This window comes from Onychostruthus taczanowskii, unplaced genomic scaffold (assembly GCF_017590055.1).
Source record: "Onychostruthus taczanowskii isolate IOZ18803 unplaced genomic scaffold, ASM1759005v1 scaffold25, whole genome shotgun sequence".
In the NCBI taxonomy this organism is placed as follows: domain Eukaryota; kingdom Metazoa; phylum Chordata; class Aves; order Passeriformes; family Passeridae; genus Onychostruthus; species Onychostruthus taczanowskii.
Window position 1 is genome coordinate 6,364,234 of NW_024499796.1, and position 20,507 is coordinate 6,384,740.

General features: G+C 44.1%; 1 protein-coding gene across 1 annotated transcript in view; it reads left to right on the forward strand.

Annotated features, from left to right (window-relative positions):
* The first annotated feature begins 2,558 nt into the window (after positions 1–2,558).
* ABL1 (ABL proto-oncogene 1, non-receptor tyrosine kinase) overlaps positions 2,559–20,507 on the forward strand; it is a 77,597-nt gene continuing 59,648 nt past the window's right edge. Inside the window, exon 1 of the mRNA XM_041406587.1 lies at positions 2,559–3,501. Coding sequence (XP_041262521.1) covers positions 3,366–3,501 — 136 coding nt within the window. The 5' untranslated portion in view covers positions 2,559–3,365. The remainder of the gene's footprint in view (positions 3,502–20,507) is intronic.

Here is a 20,507-nt window from a genome sequence, read left to right on the forward strand (position 1 = left end):
AGGCAGGTACCTCACCATGACATTGGGGAGTGACCAGCTGACTCATCTGCCTGTGTATTGTCCCACATTACCTACAGCAGTGCTCTGGGAAACAGGAAACGCTTTTGGAGAAACTGCTGAGTGGAAAGAGGCTGGGAACTGCTGGCAAAGAACCTGCCCCACTTTGCTGCTTATGATTGCACAGCATCGGAAGGAATAACTGCCTGTCAGCCTGAATGATAAACTCACCTGCTCTGTTAAATAAAAAGTAAGTGCATTCATCTGCACAGATCTCAGGCAAGCCAGCAAGAGCATATTTACAGCCTGTACTGTCCACAGCACAGCCCTGGAAGTGTTCAAGGACAGGTTAGATGAGGCTTGGAACAACCTGGTCCAGTGGAAGATGTCCCTGCCTGTGGCAGGGGGGTGGAACATGATGGTCTTTAGGGTTCTTTCCAACCCAAACAATTCTGTGATTCTATTGTGTGTTTGGAATTACTTTTGCTTAATTTGGTGAAGGTTTTTCTGACTATTGTGGACCCATGGTTGTCTTCTGGAGTTTATTCTGCTTCAGCTCTGCCATGGTAGGAGAGACTATCCAGGATGCTCCAGTCAGACACAGAAGAGAGTAACTTTTACAGCGAAGAATGGCTGGTATTGGGTTTTGTAACAAATTTCTCTTGGGCTGCTTGGCCTGTGCTGACAGCTTTGTTTCCTCCCTTTCCTCCAATCCGTGGGAGCCGAGCTAGGGTTATGTCACCTCTGTGAGAAGCTGATCTCCATTACTGAGATAAACCTGGAGAAATTCCACAGAGTTCAACAGATGTGACCCTGGATTTGTCTCAGCACGAGAATTTCTCTCTCCTGTGTGGGTGTGTGCGCAGCACAACCAGTCTCAGTACCTGCAAACTGAGCCATTGATGGAGAAATCCAATAGAAATGGTTTGAGCTCAGTCTCCTGACTAAGAATTAGTGATGTAGGAGCAGCCTGGCACAGCAGAGATGGAGGATCCTGCAGAGCTGTGTGAAGTGCTACATTTTGGATGCTATTGTTAGAAGATGAAAAATACAGGTCTGCCAGAGACCTTGAATATGGCATAGGAGACACGGAGAGTGTTTGGATTTGTCACAAGGGAGGAGTCAGTATAAACAAGCTGCTCTGTGTCCAGATGGTTGCCCTGAGCAGGAGGCTGCAGCACAGAATTGCAATTGTGTGTTCTCCTGTTGTCGAGTGGGAGCAACCACAACCTTTGGCCAAAACACCCTGACCTCAAGCTGCTGCCTTGACCCTCTTCTGTCCCCAAACAGCACAGAATTGCAATTGTGTGTTCTGTTGTCGAGTGGGAGCAACCACAGACCTTTGGCCAAAACACCCTGACCTCAAGCTGCTGCCTTGACCCTCTTCTGTCCCCAAGGTGAACTGGAGAATGTACGAAAAACTAAATATCTCCAGCACTATCATCTGCTCTTTAGCTCAGGGAACTCTCAGTGCCTGCTGAAGAATTTGGGGGTTTAACTCCATCTTTGTTCCAAATGGTGCACAAAAATAGGTCAATAAAATATTTTTTCAATTGTCACTGGTTTCTGTGGCTGGTGTTGAGTTCTGTGTATGCTGAGAGCATTCATAAGGAAGTGAAGTCCTTTGTGCAAGCAGGGTGACAGATTCCTGGCTGTGCACACAGCTGATCCCATAAGGATCTCTTCTTCCCTGTCCATCTCTGCAAGCATCCAGGGTCCAGAGCTGGCCAGAGGCTCTGAGACCCCTGCAGGGTCAGATCTGAGGGAAAACAATTTGTGTGGCCCTTCTAAAGAGGTAAGGGATTTCACACGAGCTTTTTGGGGCCTTTTCACAGTTTTTTTTTCACAGAATCATAGATTAGTTGGGATTGGAGGGGCTCTCTGGAGATCATCCTGTCCAGCCCCCCTGCTAGGGCAGGGTCACCTGGAGCAGGTGACACAGGAATGTGCCCAGCTGGGTTTGGAATGTTTCCAGAGAGGGGAACTCCACGCCCTCCTTGGGCACCTGTTCCAGAGCTGGACACCCTCCACCTAAAGAAGTTCTTCCTCCAGTTAAGAGGAAACTTTTTATGCTTTTTTATGCTTTTTTTAATGGCCATTGCTCCTCATCCTGTCACCGGGCACCACTGAAGAGAGTCTGGCACCGGGGAGATACTGACATGGATTGCCGAGATCCCCTCTCAGCCTTCCCTTCTCCAGACGAACCCGGCCCAGCTCCCGCAGTGTCTCCTCATCAGAGAGCTGCTCCAGCCCCAAATCCTCCGGGTGCTCCCGCAGGACCCTCTCCAGCCGCTCCTTGTCCATCTCTTCCCTTCTGGAGCACAGCACGGCAGATGTGCCTCACCAGGGCCGCGTAAAGGGAGGATCCCCTCCCTCGCCCTGCCGGCCACGCTGCTCAGAGGCTTCTCCCGGGAACGCCCGCTGTCCTTCCCCGCCCGGCCGGTCCCCGGAGCCGGCGGCGGGGCCGCGATCGGGCAGCGCCGGGCGGGAGGCGGGGGCGGCGGAGGAGGAGGGGCCTGCGGCCGGCGCGGTCCCCCCCGCCTGCCCTGGCCCGGCTGCTGGGCAGGAACCGGCCTCCCGGAGCTCCCCGGCCTCGCAGCCCCGCGCCCGGCTCCGCCTGAGGCAGCGGGCACGGGGCGCCGACCCGGCCGCCCCAGCGCTGCTCCGACGCCGCCATGGCCCCGCCGGGCCCCCCGGCCCCGAGGTAGCGGCGGTGGAAGGAGCCGAAGCCCGGTGACCGAGGAGCCCACGTCCCATCCCTGCAGCCCCGGAGCTTGCGGAGCCCACCCGGAGCTGCTGCTTCGCCGGGGGAGCTGCCATGGTTCCAGCGCACCTGACCCTGCTGGGCTTCAGCGATACTTGAAGCCGAATCTCCGTGGCTCTTTGGCCTGTGCTAACTCAATGCTATGCAAAAGAAAAGGAGGAAAAAAAAAGAAACCTTGACAGTAGTTGTGGTGGGAATGGCTGTTTCCTGCCCTGGGTGAGCCCGTGTGTGGTTTCTTGCTTGTGAGATGAACTGATTCTCCTTTACCCGGTGGAAGACGCACTACATATGGCAACCTGAAACTTTGGTAGTGCTTGGTCATTGCTGAGCGGTTGGAACTTTTACTCGTTCGTTTTGTTTGTTTCTTTTCTTTTTTTTTTTTTTTTTTTTACATAAAGTCACCTAAGGAGCCTTGTTGCTGTCTTCAGGAGCATTGGAGGAATTTGTCTTAATTCTTCACCTCAAGTGACTTTATCCCGCTGTGAGTGCAGCCAGTGCACCCACCTAAATTCTCCTTCAAAACTCCTTCCCAGCCTGGAAGATCAGGGGTCACAGACTTCTTCGAAAACTTCTCGTCCTGGGAAAGGCTGCCCATAGTTACTTTATGGGGCAGCAGCCTGGAAAAGTTCTTGGGGACCAAAGGAGGCCAAGTCTGCCTGCCCTGCACTTCATCAAAGGAGCAGGGAAGAAGGAGTCATCGAGGCATGCGGGCCCGCACTGCAACGTCTTCGTGGAACATGGTGAGAAGTTTCTATTGGTATTTGGTTTAATTTTGGTTTGCTGAGCTAGGTACAATATGGATTTATTCAAGACCATGGAGCAGATACAGATATACTTTATGGAAGTCTTGTTTTCTTTCCCTTGCTGCTTAATGCAAATCTTCTGTGATTTGTTTATTAAGAAAATACTTGGGTCAGATTGCTTGAAACCTATGGAGGGGTTATTGTACAGCTAAAGGTGAAATGCAAGGAAGTAACTTTTTAACATTGTACAAGTTTCTCATTTCTGCCTTGGTTATTTTCTGGTTTGCCGTCTGGGAAAGTGTTTGATACTTTTTGAGTTGTCTGTGTCATCATACAGACCAGCCTCAGCCAGTGGCGATGCTGTGGTCAGTAACAGGTGTTCTTTAATTATCTTTACCAAAGGGACTTTACTACTTGGAAGGAAAAAAAAAAACCAAAAAAAACAAAAAAACGTGTTCTGGGAAGTTTGTGAACTTACTGCTGTTGTGAAAAGAGTTTCTTGGTGCGTTTGGAACACCTTTGCTCAGTGGTTGCTCATTGCTGGTTGAACCCTCATCCTGTGCTGTGATGGATTGAAGTGCTAGAGGCCAGAAGTTTGGGGCAGGGCAACACTGTCACTTGCTGGCCTTCTGCAAAGTGTGGGGGGAGTTCAGAATCTCAGGAAAGAAGCCAAATGAAAAGCTCAGTAGGACTCAGAGGTAGATTTGGTGACTGCATCAAATTCTTCCTTAAACAACAAAAACAACCAAACACCCTCCCCCCCCAACCAAAGAAACTGTAAACTGAAGGCATCTCTACAGAAATGAGGTGCAGAAATGCATTGTTTTTGCTTAAACTTTGGGGCAATCCTTGCTTTTGCACAACACTTTTAAAATGCTAATGTTCTTTGAGGTGACGTGCTGCTGGCTGCTGTCTTTGGCTGGAGAATGTGATTTTGACAAAGCTTCTGCAACAGTTTCATCCTGTAGAGGAAGTTTATCTGTGAACAAAACAAAACTGCATCTGTAATCTTCATAGAACTAAAATTTGAAATATTTGCTGTGTCTGAGAACACAGTCTAGTTCGAGGAAAAGTTTTGATTTGTTCTTATTTTTTAAGGGCTTTGCTTTCTAGCTTTTGCTCATTCTGTGTTTCTAGAAGGGCTCAAGGAATTCTCTGCAGTGTTCAACAAACACACAGAGATCCCATGTTTGTACTGCCCTGCTGAAATACTGTTTTGAGTTACTTCAGTGTTTTATTTTCCCATACAATGTTTGTGCAGTGAAGAAACTTGAGGTAACTAAGGGAAGGTTGGAGAATATCAGGGCTAACTTGGCCCTCTGATGTTAAACCTGCTGATGGATTTTTTCCTTGCTTTCAGTCCTGTGATACACCCACTCCTCCACCCCCAGTTTGGTTCCTGCTTTTACTACTTTGGACAGAGTTTCAAGGTCAGATGAGATACAGCCAGAGCACTTGCTGCAAGCAATACAATATTCTTAGTCCCTTTGGTGTTTTGCTGTGGCAGAAAAGCCAGAAACATTCTTTTTTGATCATCTAACAGCAATAGGCAGATGGTAACTTCTTGCCAGTGTGACCTGAGGTCAGCAGATCCCAGCACATCACGAGGGAAAATGGAATCTCTAATGTCCATGTGCCATATGTCCACGAGAGATCTTGGTGTCTTGACTTAGAAAAGAATAAACTTGAAAGAGGACATCAGGGCGAGGACATCTGTTCAGAGAACTGCAAAAGATCAGTCTTGCTTATACACATGAGGAAGAGTTTCTTCCTTTGCATGGATGAAAAGGTTCTTCCAGGTCCTGGCAGCAGAAGGCAGTACCACTGTTCATTCTCTTCTGAGTTTGGGCTGCTCCTGACCTGAAAAATGTCACCTAAAAGATCTGGACAAACTAAGAGGGAACAAAGTTTGTTTTAGGAAGTTCTTCCTTATCCTTTCAGTAATTTGCCTTTGAAATACATAGACTGACATACTTTATAATTAATGAACAGATCGGTATTTAATGCTTTCAGTCCTGTTCAGTTATTGTGCCATGGGCTGTAGTTCATAAAAATAAGATTGGTGTTTTTTCAGGGCTTAAATATTTGCATGTTTCCCTTTCAGTACGTCATTACTCAGTTTCTTCTAAATACCAAGCACTGTATCTGGTTTCTCTGTTGCACTGTGGGAACTGGTTTGTCCCAGGAAAATTGTGTTTCTGGCTTTTCATAACTTAAGAAATGCTTGAGGAGAAATTCCATGGTGGGCCACTTAACCCCCTAGAGACAGGTGAATTCTTAAATGTACTTGTCTGAAGTTCTTATATATTAAAGCCCATGATAAGCAAGAGGTGGAACTTTTGGTGGCGGGACTTTCCTTTTAGTGTTGTTTTTATAAAGGTATTCATGATCCTGGTTTGGTGGGACCATTACCTGCAAAGCTCTACTGAGGCTCATTCAGCAGGCACTTAGTGCAAGATCTGGATTGCTTCAGTGGTACCAGATTTTGGCTGAAAGGGTTAGTGAATATTATCAAATACTAACAGTGTAAGGCAAAATAACTTTCAGCAAAGTAATTCAGTTTTTCGGTCATCGCGCTCTCCGTGGCGCCCAAAGCAACACATTGAGAGGCTTCTGAAAAGCCAGGGAGGCAACTGGCCAGAAATCAGCTCTGCTGGTGCTCAAATGTTCTGTGAGAATAATGCAGAAAGGCTCTAAATTTTGTCATGAGCTGACAATTGAGGAGTGCCTTAAGGGCAAAAAAGAAATCTATGGGCAAGTTTTTGGCTTCTCTCTTTGTGCTGTTACTTTCCCCACGGAGGGTGTTTTACAAGCTGGAGTTCATGCTCGTGTCATCACCCTGGGCAGCAGAGTAGCCCTTGCTGGGATTTTACAAATTTCACCCTGATGCAGATTACTCCAGCTCACAAGTTTGCTTGCAAGCTTGAACTTGAGGGGAATTATAAAGGCAAAGTTTGTTTCTTTCTCTCTGTTTTTCTTGGTGAGAGTTGAGTCTATAGTCACTGCTTTTTGGGGATATCCAGCTGAGAAAAAAGTGTGGCCAGTAGACAGTTAAGGGTCAAAACTCTGTCAGTGCACCTTGAAATTTGCACACTAGTGTTTCTTGTGCCTTTCCAGAACGTTAATTTCACCAAAACTCAAACTTTCTGAAAAGGAAGGTGTGTTCTTAGAGGGCTCAGCTGTGATCCCAGAGCTGGCAGGAGCTGACTGGAGTCCCTGGCAAGCACCACACCTTCCCTGACTGACTTGTGGAGGTGTTGCTGTGCTGAATGATGAGCAGATCCCCTGAAGCATGTTGGTAGAACAGTGTCTCCAAGCAAAAGCAGCACTTGAAGGCTTAAAAAATGAACTCTAATCATTGCATACGTGATGCTGAGATGAGGAAGATATTGATAAAGCACTCAAACAAAAATGGCCTTTTCATAGTCCTTCATAGTGATAAAATGTGGTCTTAGAGTTTCTCTTGCAGCAGGTGAGTGATAGGGAAGCTTAAATGAGCTGTTTACTTCACTGTAAAGAGAGATAAACTGCAGAACTGGATCCATTTTTCTTAAACATTTAGTACTGAATATAGCTGAAGTCAGCCAACTACAGTCTCTGTCATATTAGATCTGAATTCTTTTTCTTACAAGGGTGCTGAAAGTTTTACTGCTTTAATTAGGGAGCAATTGTGCAAAATGGATCTATAGCACCAGCTTGCCACAGCTGCCAGTTGGAGATGTGCCCTATACAGTTCACTGTGAGGAAAAATCCCAACAATTAAAAGTACCATTTCCCACCTTATCGATTAAAAATAAATTTTAAGGGTCTATATGTTTAATAATCTATCTTGTTTTATGCTGTTAAATTTCATGTTTCAAGTACTTAAATTGTGAAAATGAATACATTACATTATAATCAGTTCCAAGCATATCCTGGGCTCATCCCACAGTGTGGGCAGCAGGGCAGGGGGGAGATTCTCCCCCTTCTGCTCCACTGTGCTGAGACCCCACCTGCAGTGCTGTCTCCAGCATGGGAAGGACATGGAGCTGTTGGAAGGAGTCCAGAGAAGGCCATGGAGAGCTCCAAGGGCTGGACGCCTGTGCTCTGGAGGCAGCTGGGAGAGCTGGGGGTGTTCAGCTCAGAGGAGGCTCCAGGGAGAGCTCAGAGCTCCTCCCAGTGCCTAGAGGGGCTCCAAGAGAGCTGGAGAGGGACTTCGGACAAGGGTCTGGAGTGACAGGACACAGGGAATGGCTTCAGACTAAGGGTGGACGAGATATACAGAATAAATCCTTCCCTGTCAGAGTGGCACAGGTTCCCAAAGAAGCTGTGGCTGCCCCTTGATCCCTGGAAGTGTCCCGGTGGCACAGGTTCCCAAAGAAGCTGTAGCTGCCCCTTGATCCCTGGAAGTGTCCCAAGGCCAGGTTGGAGAGGGCTTGGAGCAACCTGGGATAGTGGAAGGTGTCCCTGCCCATGGCAGAGTTTTGGAACAAGATTATCTTCAAGGTCTGATTTTCGTACTCATTATCCTTTATCCTACAGGGAAGCTCAATATGTCTTCCTTATATGCAATATCCATTTATTAGATAGTCAATTGCCCATACATGGAAATGATTTAAATGAGACTCCTTCCATACTAGAACTGTTTCTTCAAACCCATGTACTTAAAACCCCTGCATTTATCTCTTTCCATTGTACCTCAGGGAATTTTTATACTCTGTCTCTGCTTCACCAACTGCAGAACCTGAGACTTCAAAGAAACTGCTTTACTACTCCTGACTCCACTTTAGACCATTCACCTGAAATTGGATCATTAGCACTGGCCTAATTGGAAGCCATTTTTTAGAGTCTGCCTTCAGTATTTCAGGTTTTCATTCTGAACTGACAAAACTTTCTTTGTTGTCAGGCTGGAGATTTGGCAGCTTCCAAATTTCAATTTCCATCTCTATTAGGAGAGACTTATCTCCAGCTCTTGGGATCATTGCTTATGAATCCACCTTCACTGTGCCTCAGTATTAGCCTGGTTAATGCTGACATCTGCTGCATGCTGAATGCAGATTTGTTTACTGCCTCTGACTGTATCCCTTTTCATCATAAAAACCTCTTGCTGTATTTTTTCTTGCTCCAATTATCAAATACTACCAGGTTATGCTAAGAAGCTCTTCCAGAAAACTTGATCTATGCATGGAATATGTATGGAAGGAGACCTAAGACTTTCTAAACTGCTTTTCCACAGGCTGAGGTGGATGATGGTGGTAATGGGGAAAGGCTAATCCCTTTCCTGGGCAAAAGCAGTTCTGTGCACTGACTAATCTTTGATAACTTGCCATATTTAAGCAGTTGATCTCCTTCATGACAAATAGGTAGTGGTTGCTCATATGCCAGACTTTCATTAACAGATTATGCTAGTTCTGCATTCTTATTTACAAATTTTAATAGGGAGGCTGTGGTAGGAAATCAGGACAGGGAGGCAAGAGAAGGCTACAGGGTATTAGCACAGAAATCATCCCTTGTAGGCGATCATCTCTTTCAGCACACTTCAACATGTACCATCAAACTCGCAGTATTTTACATTGGAAAGTTTAAATCTGAAGCTTGAAAGTGAAGAGTTGACACAGTCCTGTTGCTGAGAGTTGAGAGTGCTGAGTTTCATCCCTGGTGCTCTCAGTGTCAGGCTCTGTGGCAAATCATGAGGGTGCAGAAAGGTGAAAATAGCCTTGGAAAGTCTTGGGTCGCTGTCACTAGGGTGGTGATGCTGTTGGGTTGTGCCTTGGAACAACAGGGGTGTGTTTCCAGCTGTGCTTCTAGGAACGGTGATAAAGCAGACAAGAAATAGCTGGGAGAGTGTTTTGATAGCCCTGGTGTGGATGGGACTGTAAGCAGAGCCTTGGCAGGTGCCAAGTGAGGAATGCTCTTAGCTGGCACCAGGCAGTGGGGATGCAGAGCTGCAGGAGTTAGTGCAGCTCTTAACACCCAGCTGACATCAGTGTTGGGTTCAGTAAAGGTTCAGAGCACCTGCCGTGAGTTTTGGGCTGTTTGGAGTGTTTCAGCATCTCCAGGACATTCCTGCAGCTCCCTCAGTGTACTTGATCCACCCTGTAAAGTTTAAAACCTGGATGGCTGTGGTGCTGTGTGGGTGGACATGGGGTGTGTTACAGGTGCCATCTCTTTCAGCTGTATAAAAGACTCTGATTTGCATTTACAAAGACAGAAGGAAGTGTTTGAAACACTAGTGACCTTCTGGAGTATTTTTGCAGATAGAAAAATACAGATTTTGCTTTCCTTTTTGTTTGGCAGGGGGAAGGGGCTGCTTTCTCTCTGCAGTGTCTGTGAGGAGCAGTGTCTGCAGCCAGCAGTGTTCTGTCAGTTCAGCCTTGCTGTGCCATTCCTGTGAGAAGGAGTCAGTCTCCTTATAAAAGGTCTCTTGTGAATCCCAGAAGTCCTTTGCTGTAGGAACATCCAGGGCAGCTCCACCAGGAGAGGGATTCTTGCTTCTTTGCTTCTGTGACTCTCTTATCAGTCAGCTCTTACTCTGCTCTATGTTGACTGAAGATCAATCTAAACAATCTGTAGAGGTTATTAATCTGCTTGCCAGAGTGTCCACTTAATTGGTTTAAGGAGGATTTTTGGGCAGAAACGTAATGAACATTCAATTTTAGTGAGTAAAGCTGCCTAAGGCAATGTCTTTCCTGAGTTCTTAACTAAATTAGTTCTTAGTTAGTTCTTAACTCTGGTCTTTAAACTTATGTGTTTAATGACAGTGTTGCACTTAGGTATTAAGCGTAATTTTTTGTGAGATGGCTGGAAGTGTCATCACGCTTGTGGCAAAATTTGATACAATTCTGCTAAAATGGTGTGTTGTGCTCTAGGAGGAGTCCCTTTCTACACATTTCCTTCTGTGTCCCAAATACCAGCCTGCTTTAGTTTTTACTTAAGTACTTTCTGAAATTAGTGTTGAAATTAGATTTAGGGGTTTTTTTCATGTATATTTTCTTTTTCCCCAGCATTTTTTTCCTGGCTTTTACCAGCTGGGTTGTGAAAAGCAGGAGCTTGCTTTTATGCAGAGTGATTGCTGCTAATTTACATGGATGCGAGCAAGCTCATCATTCTTTCATGAGTGAGGAGACTGCCTGATTTATGTTGTGTCATTTCTGAGCACTGTTTTTACCTAATGAATAGAGTTTCACAACAGATTATTAATCATTAAGACTTTGGTTTCATTGTGTGTATTAAAGAATCAATATTGCTACATGTTGCCTGCCTTGAGAAGCTGCTTATCCATTAGTGCTGCTTTTCTAAGGCATTCTGGTGCATTTATCATTTTGGCTGACTTCAGTTCCTACCTTATTCCTGCCACGTCTTCCCAGGCCCTGAGCTGTGTCCAGTCTGCCTCTCTGTGGATTCCTCCTTTGAAGTGCTGTCTGAGCAGTAGCAAATGTTATTTGCTCCAGTCTCTCCTCAGAGCTCATGAAATAGTAAAAGGCTGGACCTTCCTCTGCTGTGGTTTGCACTCCACATTTGCATCAAAGCGGGAGTGATGGCCTCAGAAACTGGGAATAATGTGTGATGAAGGCTATATTGAATTACATACTCTGCTGCCTGTTGAATGCCTGGGGTTTGGATGGCAAGGCTTGCTGGAGGACAGGATTCCCCCGTTGTCTGCCCTGCTGTTTGTTCTCTGTCCAATGTCCATCTCTGCTGGAAGCACAGAGTGACCTGGGCACGTTCCTGATGCTGCAGAGGAGGAGATTTCACTTGCTCTTCCCATCCAGAATCCAAAATACACACACATGGGCTCTGTCAGGTCCTGTAGTGACCCCAGTGAGCTGATCTCCTGCACTCCACCCCTGGGGAGCTGATGGCTAATTCATGGCCTTTTTGTGTGTGTGTGTGTTCCCAGAATAAACAAGTTTGTTTTCCCAGAGGCTGAATGTGTGAATGGTAGTGGGATAAGGACAAGGAAGCTTTAAATAGGAAATTCCCTGGGCTTTCAGGAAATGTTTGCTCTGTCATTCGTGTTCAAGTTGCCCAAATTCAAAGGCTGCATGTTATGTTCAGCCTCATTTAACATACCTGGTGAAGGGCTGTTCCCAAGTTCTCAGTTCCTGGCCTGACCACAGAAGGTTATCACAGGGCTGTTATGCAGTAAACACAACTGTTTTCACTTGGGGTTTTTGTGAATGAAATTATTTAATTAATTTGAAGTGCTTAAAATTATTTACTTAATTAAAATTTAAGCTTTATTACAAAGGTGTAAAGCAAATGAAATTGTCATTTGGGGCACTGGCCACCAGATGTCTTCTGTGACTCTTCACTAACTTGCTCTGATTAAAACAATCCCTGCAGTGAGAATCGTCTTGGAAATGAACAAAAGTTTAATGGAGAACCAGGGTCAGAAGTGACAACTGTGAATTTCAGAAACAGCGGCTGTCAGGTCTTTTTAGATACTACTAGAACCTGTAATCTTGGTGTGCTTGCTTGCTGATGAAAAAAAGCTTAGTAGGTGATGTTTGCTTTCACTGTTAATGGGAAAATCTTGCTCCCTCATCTCCTCAAGCTCCATTTCAGCCCGTTCTTTGTTTAAAAAATAAAATAAATAGTTTTCAGTTCTGCATTCATTTTCACTTATTGATGTCTTCTGCAATTGGTCTAATTCCCCCACTTCTTTTGTTATGCTACACTGACTTTTGAAAAATATAAATACTTTCCTAATATTAATATTAAATATTAGATTCCTCTTCGTATAGAAATTGTTTTGGTAAATCCTCTTGTAGCATTGAGTTCAACATTTGTGAACATGAGCTTTTTATGGCAAGGATGCTCAGGGAATATCTGGAAACAAATTCAGCCTGTGACACATATTTACACAGTTGGTGTTGTCTGAATGTCAGAATTGCTCTCACAGAGCTAATGGTGGAGTTAAATTGTTATGAAGTCATAACAATGCTTACAAAAGCAAGCTGTAATCTAGTAATACTCTATTTTACTCAAATCTCTTTTGGGTGGGAGAATTTTGTAATAATGAAGAAGATTTAGTGCATCTAGCAAAATAGTTTAAGCTATAAATATGTATTTGTGAATTGGGTTTTCTTTTTATTATTTTATTGGCTCTAAGTTCTTTTCATTCCTGATATAAGTCTGACAATACATAATGTTAATTTAAAAACTACATCCCATTTTAGCCTGAATAACTGGAACAGCTATTAGAGCTATTGTTGTCTGGCTGCACCTCATGTTTGCAAATAACTTAGGAAAGCTCAAATGAAAAGTTTTGAATAAATGCCAAGCTGTTATTTCTTCTTTAATATATTTAGCTGGATGGATAAGAAGCTGCATTTAAAAGTCTCTGCAATCAAGCCATTAGTTCTTACAAGACTTATTGATGGATTACACTAAATGTGTTTGCTATATATGTTCTTTTTTTTTTCTTCTTCTTCTCAACGTGCAGCTATTTAATAGAAAATAGATGTCCTTTACAGGAAATGAACTGGAGGGAAGACAAAGCTCTTCCCATCATTTGATACTGTTGATGTTCACGTAGAAGCTGTAATTTCCCTGGGCTCTGCAGATTGTCTGTTATGTCTAAATAGTGCCTCCCACGCTGAGGGTGCATGTCAAGGTGCTATCATGTTTCAGGTATTAAGTAGTAATTACTGTTATGAGTTGATCACATAAGACAGTGTAAGTGTTGCTCAACCTTTCAAGTTCCATGTCATTGGGGAAAAAATGTGTTGGGGAAACTTCAGTCTAATTTAGACCTCTCTGTGAGAACTGCTGGTGGTTTTTACCTTGCTCTTGCTGAAAAGTGGGATAAAAAAGGCTTTTCCTGGCCACAGGTACACCACCAGATGTGGTGTGGGTTGTTGTGCTTGTGAAATACAACTTGGAGACATAATCTGGGAGTTAATTGTGGATTTGCTGCAGCAGTTAGTCTGGAGAGGGCCAGATCCTGAAGGCTGTGGCTGGTTAGCAACATGTACTGAGCTACCTCTCAAGTAGGTAATATTTTGAGCCAAGCAAAAGGAGGAATTAGAATAATAAGGGTTGGATTTTTTGAAGGCAAATGCTAGCTTGAAATGCTAATATAATCATCTTGGTGACTGCAGTTTTGCCTCTGCAAAGCAAAGGCAGTGCATGACATTTCATTGAAGACCTGCTGCAATGTTGATAAGCCGACCTCTCCTGAGAGGAATTGTGAACTTCACTGAGCAGCAGCATGGCTTTGTAATCGTGGTTAAAAACACAGGATTTGAAAAACATTAAATGAAAATAGATCAGTGCTGCATTCATTATCGGTAAGGATTCAAAGAACCGTGAAATGTTAACTTGAAATATTTGCATTCCACTCAGAGGAATAAGTAGCAGCGAGGTGTTTTTGCTCTGATTTGTTAACTTGGGCTACTTTTCCCCAAAAAAGTGAGTATTGCATTGTGTTTGCCGTGCCCACATAATTTAGTCCTGCCTAACTAGGGAGGCATTAAAAACACGGAGGTGAAAGTCACAGGCACCAACAGAGCCACTGCTGTGCAGCTCAGACATCTCTGTCATCTGCAGCCTTCCCAAGTGAGGAAGTGGTGGGCTTCAGCAGGACGGGGAGCAGGATGATGTGGAGCCCCTGGAATGAGACACATTTCAGGCCATGGGCAGCCTTGAATCACCCAGTGCTGGCGGTGCCTCGTCACCCCAGAGCCCTGAGTCACAGCAGAGGTGGCAGAGCTTTGTCTGCCCGCAGATAAAGGGTGGATGTTGTGGCTGAAATGGGGAGATCACCATCAGCCACTTCTGAAATAACTACACCGCGTGGTAGCCAAAGCGCTTGGCTGGGCTAAAATGTCTTGGCTGTTCTACCTTTAAATTGCTCCATGGATGTCACAGTTTTTAAAACTGCAGATTTAGGAGGAAGGTGGCTCTTCTGTGGTTATGAGGCTTTCATCTGGTGAAGTTGTGTTTCAGAAAGTTGATGTGCTGCTTGTGAAATGCTCCCCTAAGGCAAACAAGCCCTTCGGGGAGGGGGACTGAGGGCTGGAGTGAATCAAACAGGCATTTTACATCTCAATTATTAATACAGTACTTTTTATGATTCTCAAATTGGAATTGCTAGCAGCTGAATTTTAAAAATGTAGCAACTCCTAAAATTTTTAGAAGTAAAACTAACCCTGTGCAAGTAAAGGTGCTGTCTTCTACTCCGAGACCTCTTTACTACAGTCTTGCACAATCACTCTTGGATTTGAGTTCTCTATCTTGCTGCAGTGTGTTCTGTTTGCATCCATGGTCAGCCATGTGGAGGTGACCATAAGGGATGAGTCCAGGGGAGCCCTGCAGAGTAAGGTCTTATCTGAGAGGGCTCACACTCAAAAGGCAACTGCAGGGTGCACTCCTGATATATAATCAAATTCTGCTTTATTTAAAATGGATCCAGATAAGCAGTGCTATTAAAAATTATTATCACAAGGATGCTGAATGCAAAGCTGAACAAACGGATTTCTTTTAGAGCACAACAAATTGGATTAGAGTGTGTTGGATGCTTCCCCTTGCGCCTCTCTCCTCATCAAAAAAGGTATTTAAAAAACCAATCAGAGTGCAATGCTCTAGGCAAAAAAGGGATGGAGGAGGAGGTCTGTGAGAGAGCTTTTGCTGAGCTCTGTCAGTGCACCTACACCTTGACTCCCTGTTGTGGTGGGGCCGAGCTGTGTGAATGCAGCTCCTGCCCAAACAAAGCCCCACAGCAGCCAGGGATGTTGGAATTCACCTCCTTGTGCCATTCTGACTCCTCTGGAGTACAAACCACCCGCCCTGACTCTTGATTGCAGGGGCTGACATGTCAACCTGAGCATCCAAGGTTTGTGGCTGTGGTGAGGGAATTGCATTCAGGCTGGCATCATACCTGGGACGCTTTATCAAGCTTTGGCTTGAGGAGCTGGCCTTGCCAGGGGTTGGCCTGGGGGTGTTTTATGAGATGCACAAGTAAAAGCAGCCAGCAGGGATGGGGGAGGAGAGCCACGGAAATGTTCACGGCTCCTCCAGGACTCAGGTGCTGCTGCCAGCCCGGGTGACAGAGCTCCCATTACTGTGACACCACAAATAAACCACAACAGGGACTTTGGATCCTTTTGCCACCTCCACTCTTCCTCCCACATCTGGCCCTTGCACACAGGAGCGAGGTGCTACCAAAAGCAGACCAAATAATACAGGAAAAAAAACCAACTTTTTCTTTGCACCTGACATCAGTGTTACTTTGCAAAGAATAATTGAGATTTTCTCCAAACATTTCTTCTTCGTGCTGGGCTTGTCCTTGGATAAGTAAAATGTATATTTTCAGGCTGGGTAATTGAGGTTTGTGTAGATGATTCTGGAGATGCACCAGTCCTGTTATTCCTTGTAGCAGGGAACAGCATCACAGATAGTTAACAAGTGCCTGCTTGGATTGTTCCTAAGTCAAAACCAGATCCTTTATCTTTATGTTCTTTGTCATCATAAAGCTGCAACTTCTTGCTCTGTAACCCATATAAATCAGTAATAAGATTTCTTCACAGGAGGGAAGAGGGTTGAAAGTGTGGAAGTGCTTGAAGGCCGTCAGAGATGGAATAATTTGTGTTTGCTGGTTTAAATGGGAAGTTCTGCCTTTTGTGCAGGTATTGATGCCAACGTGGGATGCTGTGCATGTTTATTTGACTTTGATTTAGTCATTGGAGTGGGTGAAGATTAAACTCTTCCTGGATAACACCTCTAGTAGATGCCTGTCCTATAGCCACCCAGACTTGATCCTTTGAAAATCTATGTTGTATATCCCTGATATTTCACCCTCATCTTGTAACTGCTCACCTTTTGTCTTTCAGTGTGCTAAAGCTGTTTGTTTTTATTTGTTGATTATTTTGGGATTGGTTGTTGTTGGCTTTCTTTGTCTCTATCAAATTGTTGCTTTTTCTCTTGGAGAAACAACTGTCCATTTTCAAATCGGATGCTCTTGCAGGTTGAGTGATTGCTTTGTATTGTGTAAGACTATGGAAGTCCTGCTGTTGAGCTGAAGCAACTGAAATCCTTGTTTAGAAAGGAAGTAATAATTTCTTACTGCCTGCTGGAAAAGCTGTTGGCCTGCTCCTGCAGGTGACCTGCCAAGGATTTAAGAAAGAAAAATTGGGTTTTATCCTCTTTTTTCCTGGTTTTAAGATGGTCAAAGCTGGCATGAAAAATAGTGGTTTTCAGAGAGGGGCTTTGTCTGCCCAAAGCAGCAAAAAAGAGCAAACCTAATCTTGTTTTTCTTCTCAGGTCAGCTTTTAAGTTCTTGGATATATTAGCTTGCTATTGAAAATAGTATTTCTTTCTTTCTGCCACTTTAAGTAAAGGGTGATGGCTGCTTTGCCCACTCAAATTGATATTTTGGCATCTTTCTATACTTGTTCCTTGCTGCATTTTGGGAAGATTATCTTTAGAGACTGGCAGTGTCCTTTTTGGGACAGCTGGACTTGAAAGGCCGGTGGCATTTGGATAAGGTGACATCCAGACATCTCTGACATCCCTGCTGTCCTCTCCCACCACAGCCTGTGACCCCTGAGCAGTTGATCACTGCTTCTGTAATTAAACATGCAAGTTGGTGTAACTGCTGAGCCTGATGGTAGAGAACACTTTTGCAGTCTCTAAGGTGCAAAATACCACCTCCAACAGCTCAGTGGAGCCAGAAAATCAGACTTGTTCTTGGGAAGCTTGCTTTTTAGCTTTCTTGATGACATGGATCAAAGCTTTTAGCCAAACTCATCTGTGTGACTGGATCACGCTGTCTGAACGAAGCCTGAAGGGTTATGTGGACAGGAGGCTGTTGTGAGTTATAACAAGAAGCTTTGTTTTGAAAACCTGTGTTTTACTCCTACATTGCAATTGCAGGGGATGGGACTTAGATTTCCACTTTGTTCTTGCCAGTTGTTGAGGCCTGACCTGGAGCTTGCTGGGAGGTTGGCAGTGTGATTGCAGCACTTTGGAGCAGGACAGACACTTGGGGCTTCCAGTTCAGACACTTTTTCTCATCCAGCCTGCAGATTTTTATCTCTTTTAACAAACAGTCGCAGAAATTGAAGAAACAATGCACAGGTTCACGTCTCAGCAATTTCTCTTCTTCCATGAACCCTGACCAACACAGCAATGGGAAAGAAAGAACATAATAGTGGCAAAATGTGGTGTGTGTCTCCTTCATTCTGCAAAGCCTGTATTTTAAGGAAGATTATGTTGCTGGACTCAATAGTCCAGAAACATTGTCCTTTCATTTCCTCTACATTGTCTCTTTCCTACAAATACTATTTTCATAAGATGCAGTCAGAATTAATGCCTTTTTTTTTTATATATGTCTTTTCTGTGTCATCAAATAACCATTCCAGCTGAGATCAAGTTCATGCTTCAGCATCCATATTCAAAGGAGAAGTCTTAAGGATTATCAAAAAGCTGAAGCTGGAGGAGGCCATCTTGCCTTCATGATCCTTTGGGCTTTGAGATTTTGGTTCAGAGCATTTGGTAGTTTTTTTTACCTCATGTCTGGGGACATTTTATCATCCTCCTCTTTCCTGTTCCAAGCAATTACCATTTATTTTATCTTCAAGCAGCAGCCTGTGGCAATAAATTTTAGGAAATTCCTTCCCGCCCTTTATTAAGCCCTACATAATAGCTTCCGCTACTCACTCATACATTCATTAGGAAGAATTAAACGAGTGCTGGCACCCATTAGCAGAACGTTTAATAACCTCTCCAAGGGAAGGTGCAGCAGATTGGAATAAATGAACAGGAGCAAAAACAAATGAAATAACTTCACAGAATATGCTCAACTAATTCGTTCTTAGAAAAACTACTTATTTACATGAACGTAACACTTCCAAAGTTGTCAGGTTGAAACCCCTGGCAGAAGAGTCCCTGAAGATCTACAGGCAGTGACAGTGGGAAGGGTTCTGGGCATTTTAGGAGAGAAAAGGCATTTTAGTGTGTCCTACCCACTTCCCCAGCTGCTGGTGCTGTCAGCAAGGCTGATGGCTGTGCTTATGGACTGCAGGGAGGACATCTGTCCTGTAGGAACTGGGCCATAACTAATAGCTCATCTCATCTGGTAGCAGCCACACCACAGTCCTTGGATGCCTGTGATGGCTGATCCCTGCCAGGATGGGCTGTGGGGCAAACACAGACCTCATACCAGTAAGGAAATTACCCCTCCTCCATTGGTTCTTAACTATTGTTTTAAAGGAGATTCACGCTCAGCTGACAGCTGGCATAGGAGAGATCATAGTTTGAGTAACCCTAAGTGTCTTTCCCAGAATAAAGTTAATATTGGAGGCATTGCTGTAGGGAATTTCCTTAGGAAATTTCAACTTGTAAAGCACTGGAGTTGCACATTACAGGAAGAGTTTTGCCACGACTTCTAGTACTTTCCATTATTCGACAGCATTTTAATTTTCATGTGTATGATCTGATCCACGCAAATGACGGAAAGTTGCTGGCACGCCTGTAGATGCAAGTGCTCTTTTGCTGGATATACATTCCCTCTTGTCTTGGCAGAAAACAAGCAGAGCTTTAAGATGTGCTCCTGTGTGTAACTCGTGACAGCTCCGTACCCTGGTGTAAAACAAACACTGTACCCACGGTGCCTTGCAGTGTCACAGTAAGTGTCTCAGCTGTGCTCAGCAGCCTTTCTCCTCCAGGATCTGATACTGACACGTCGTTTTCAAACACCCAGACTGATTCTCTGTTGAAAAAAAAGAAGAATTCTAGTAAATAAAGCAAATGAAAACTCTACAGTAGCAGTTTTTGTGGCTAACGTTTCATATTGGCAGTGCTGACAACCTTGTTTTCATTTTGCTGTTACTTGTTTTGGAGACAAAAATGTCATTGTTCAAATGTAACTCAGGTCTTGTGGATGAGAGAGTTTTTTGAGATTTTGTGTTGTTGTTTTTTTTTTTTTTTTCTGTAGTCATTTCTGATCTCATTTGAGGAGCTCAACGAGTTGAGAACAGTGACACAATAATTGCAGTTATTGAACCAGAGATGCAGTCTAAGACTTTTACCTGGATCACTACATTTGATTGATATTTTAATTTGGTTTTCTGGCAGATGAAAGATAATGAGAATCAGTTTGCAGTTGGAAATATTTGCACTGGAGAATTCCTAATTTTTTTTTAATTATTGCTTTTCCCCTGCTTATAGCATATATGCAAGTTTCCTGTTTGAGACCCCTCATTATATTTCAAGCATCAACAGTATCTGAATGGAAGGAATCTGCACAAATCATTTCAATATGTTGCTAATATACTCAGAATATCTTTTTTCTAGTTTCTGTGCAGGATAATAGCTTGGATAACAGCTTTCAGACACGTAAATAACATTGCAGAGACATGGTGCAGACTCCTTAATGGATAAATGTATTTATAAACCTGGTTATTTGCATTGCTTTTTAAATGGCCTGATGACCACCCTTCATCTGAAGGAAGAAATAATTTGGGTAGATTTTGAGCAGATTGGTTTTGGCTCTGTCTCCTGCTGTGGTAGGTGGACAATGAAGTGTTCCAATAGCAGGACTGAACCTGCAGAAGAGCAGGATGAAATGCTGCTGATGAGCTGATTTATTCCTGTGGGGTCACTCCCCTGCTAGTAAATAGCAGCGTTGGTAATTCTTGCTATTTTCTTGCAAGTTTGCAGTATTTCCTAGCTGAAATACTGCTGGATAGAGGCAGTAAAAGCATTGATCACATCCCTCCAGCCGTGCTCCCTCCCGCTCCAGCTTTCCCTTCTCCCCCACTGCTTTCCTTGTGGTGCCAGTTGCTGCTACTGGAGGAGATCTCTTTTCATTTTAATTACTCTGGAAGCTTTTGTCCCGGATTTGAGAGACTTGCCTAAAGGCACAACGGAGATTGCAAATGGTTGCCCCTCATATATAAGCTAATAATTATAATATAAGCTAAAATTGTAATAATATCTTTATCGCTTTGGAACAATTCCCTGCTCCCTCCGTCCTCTGGAGCAACAGAAGCCATTCAGCGCTGTGACACTTGATCAGG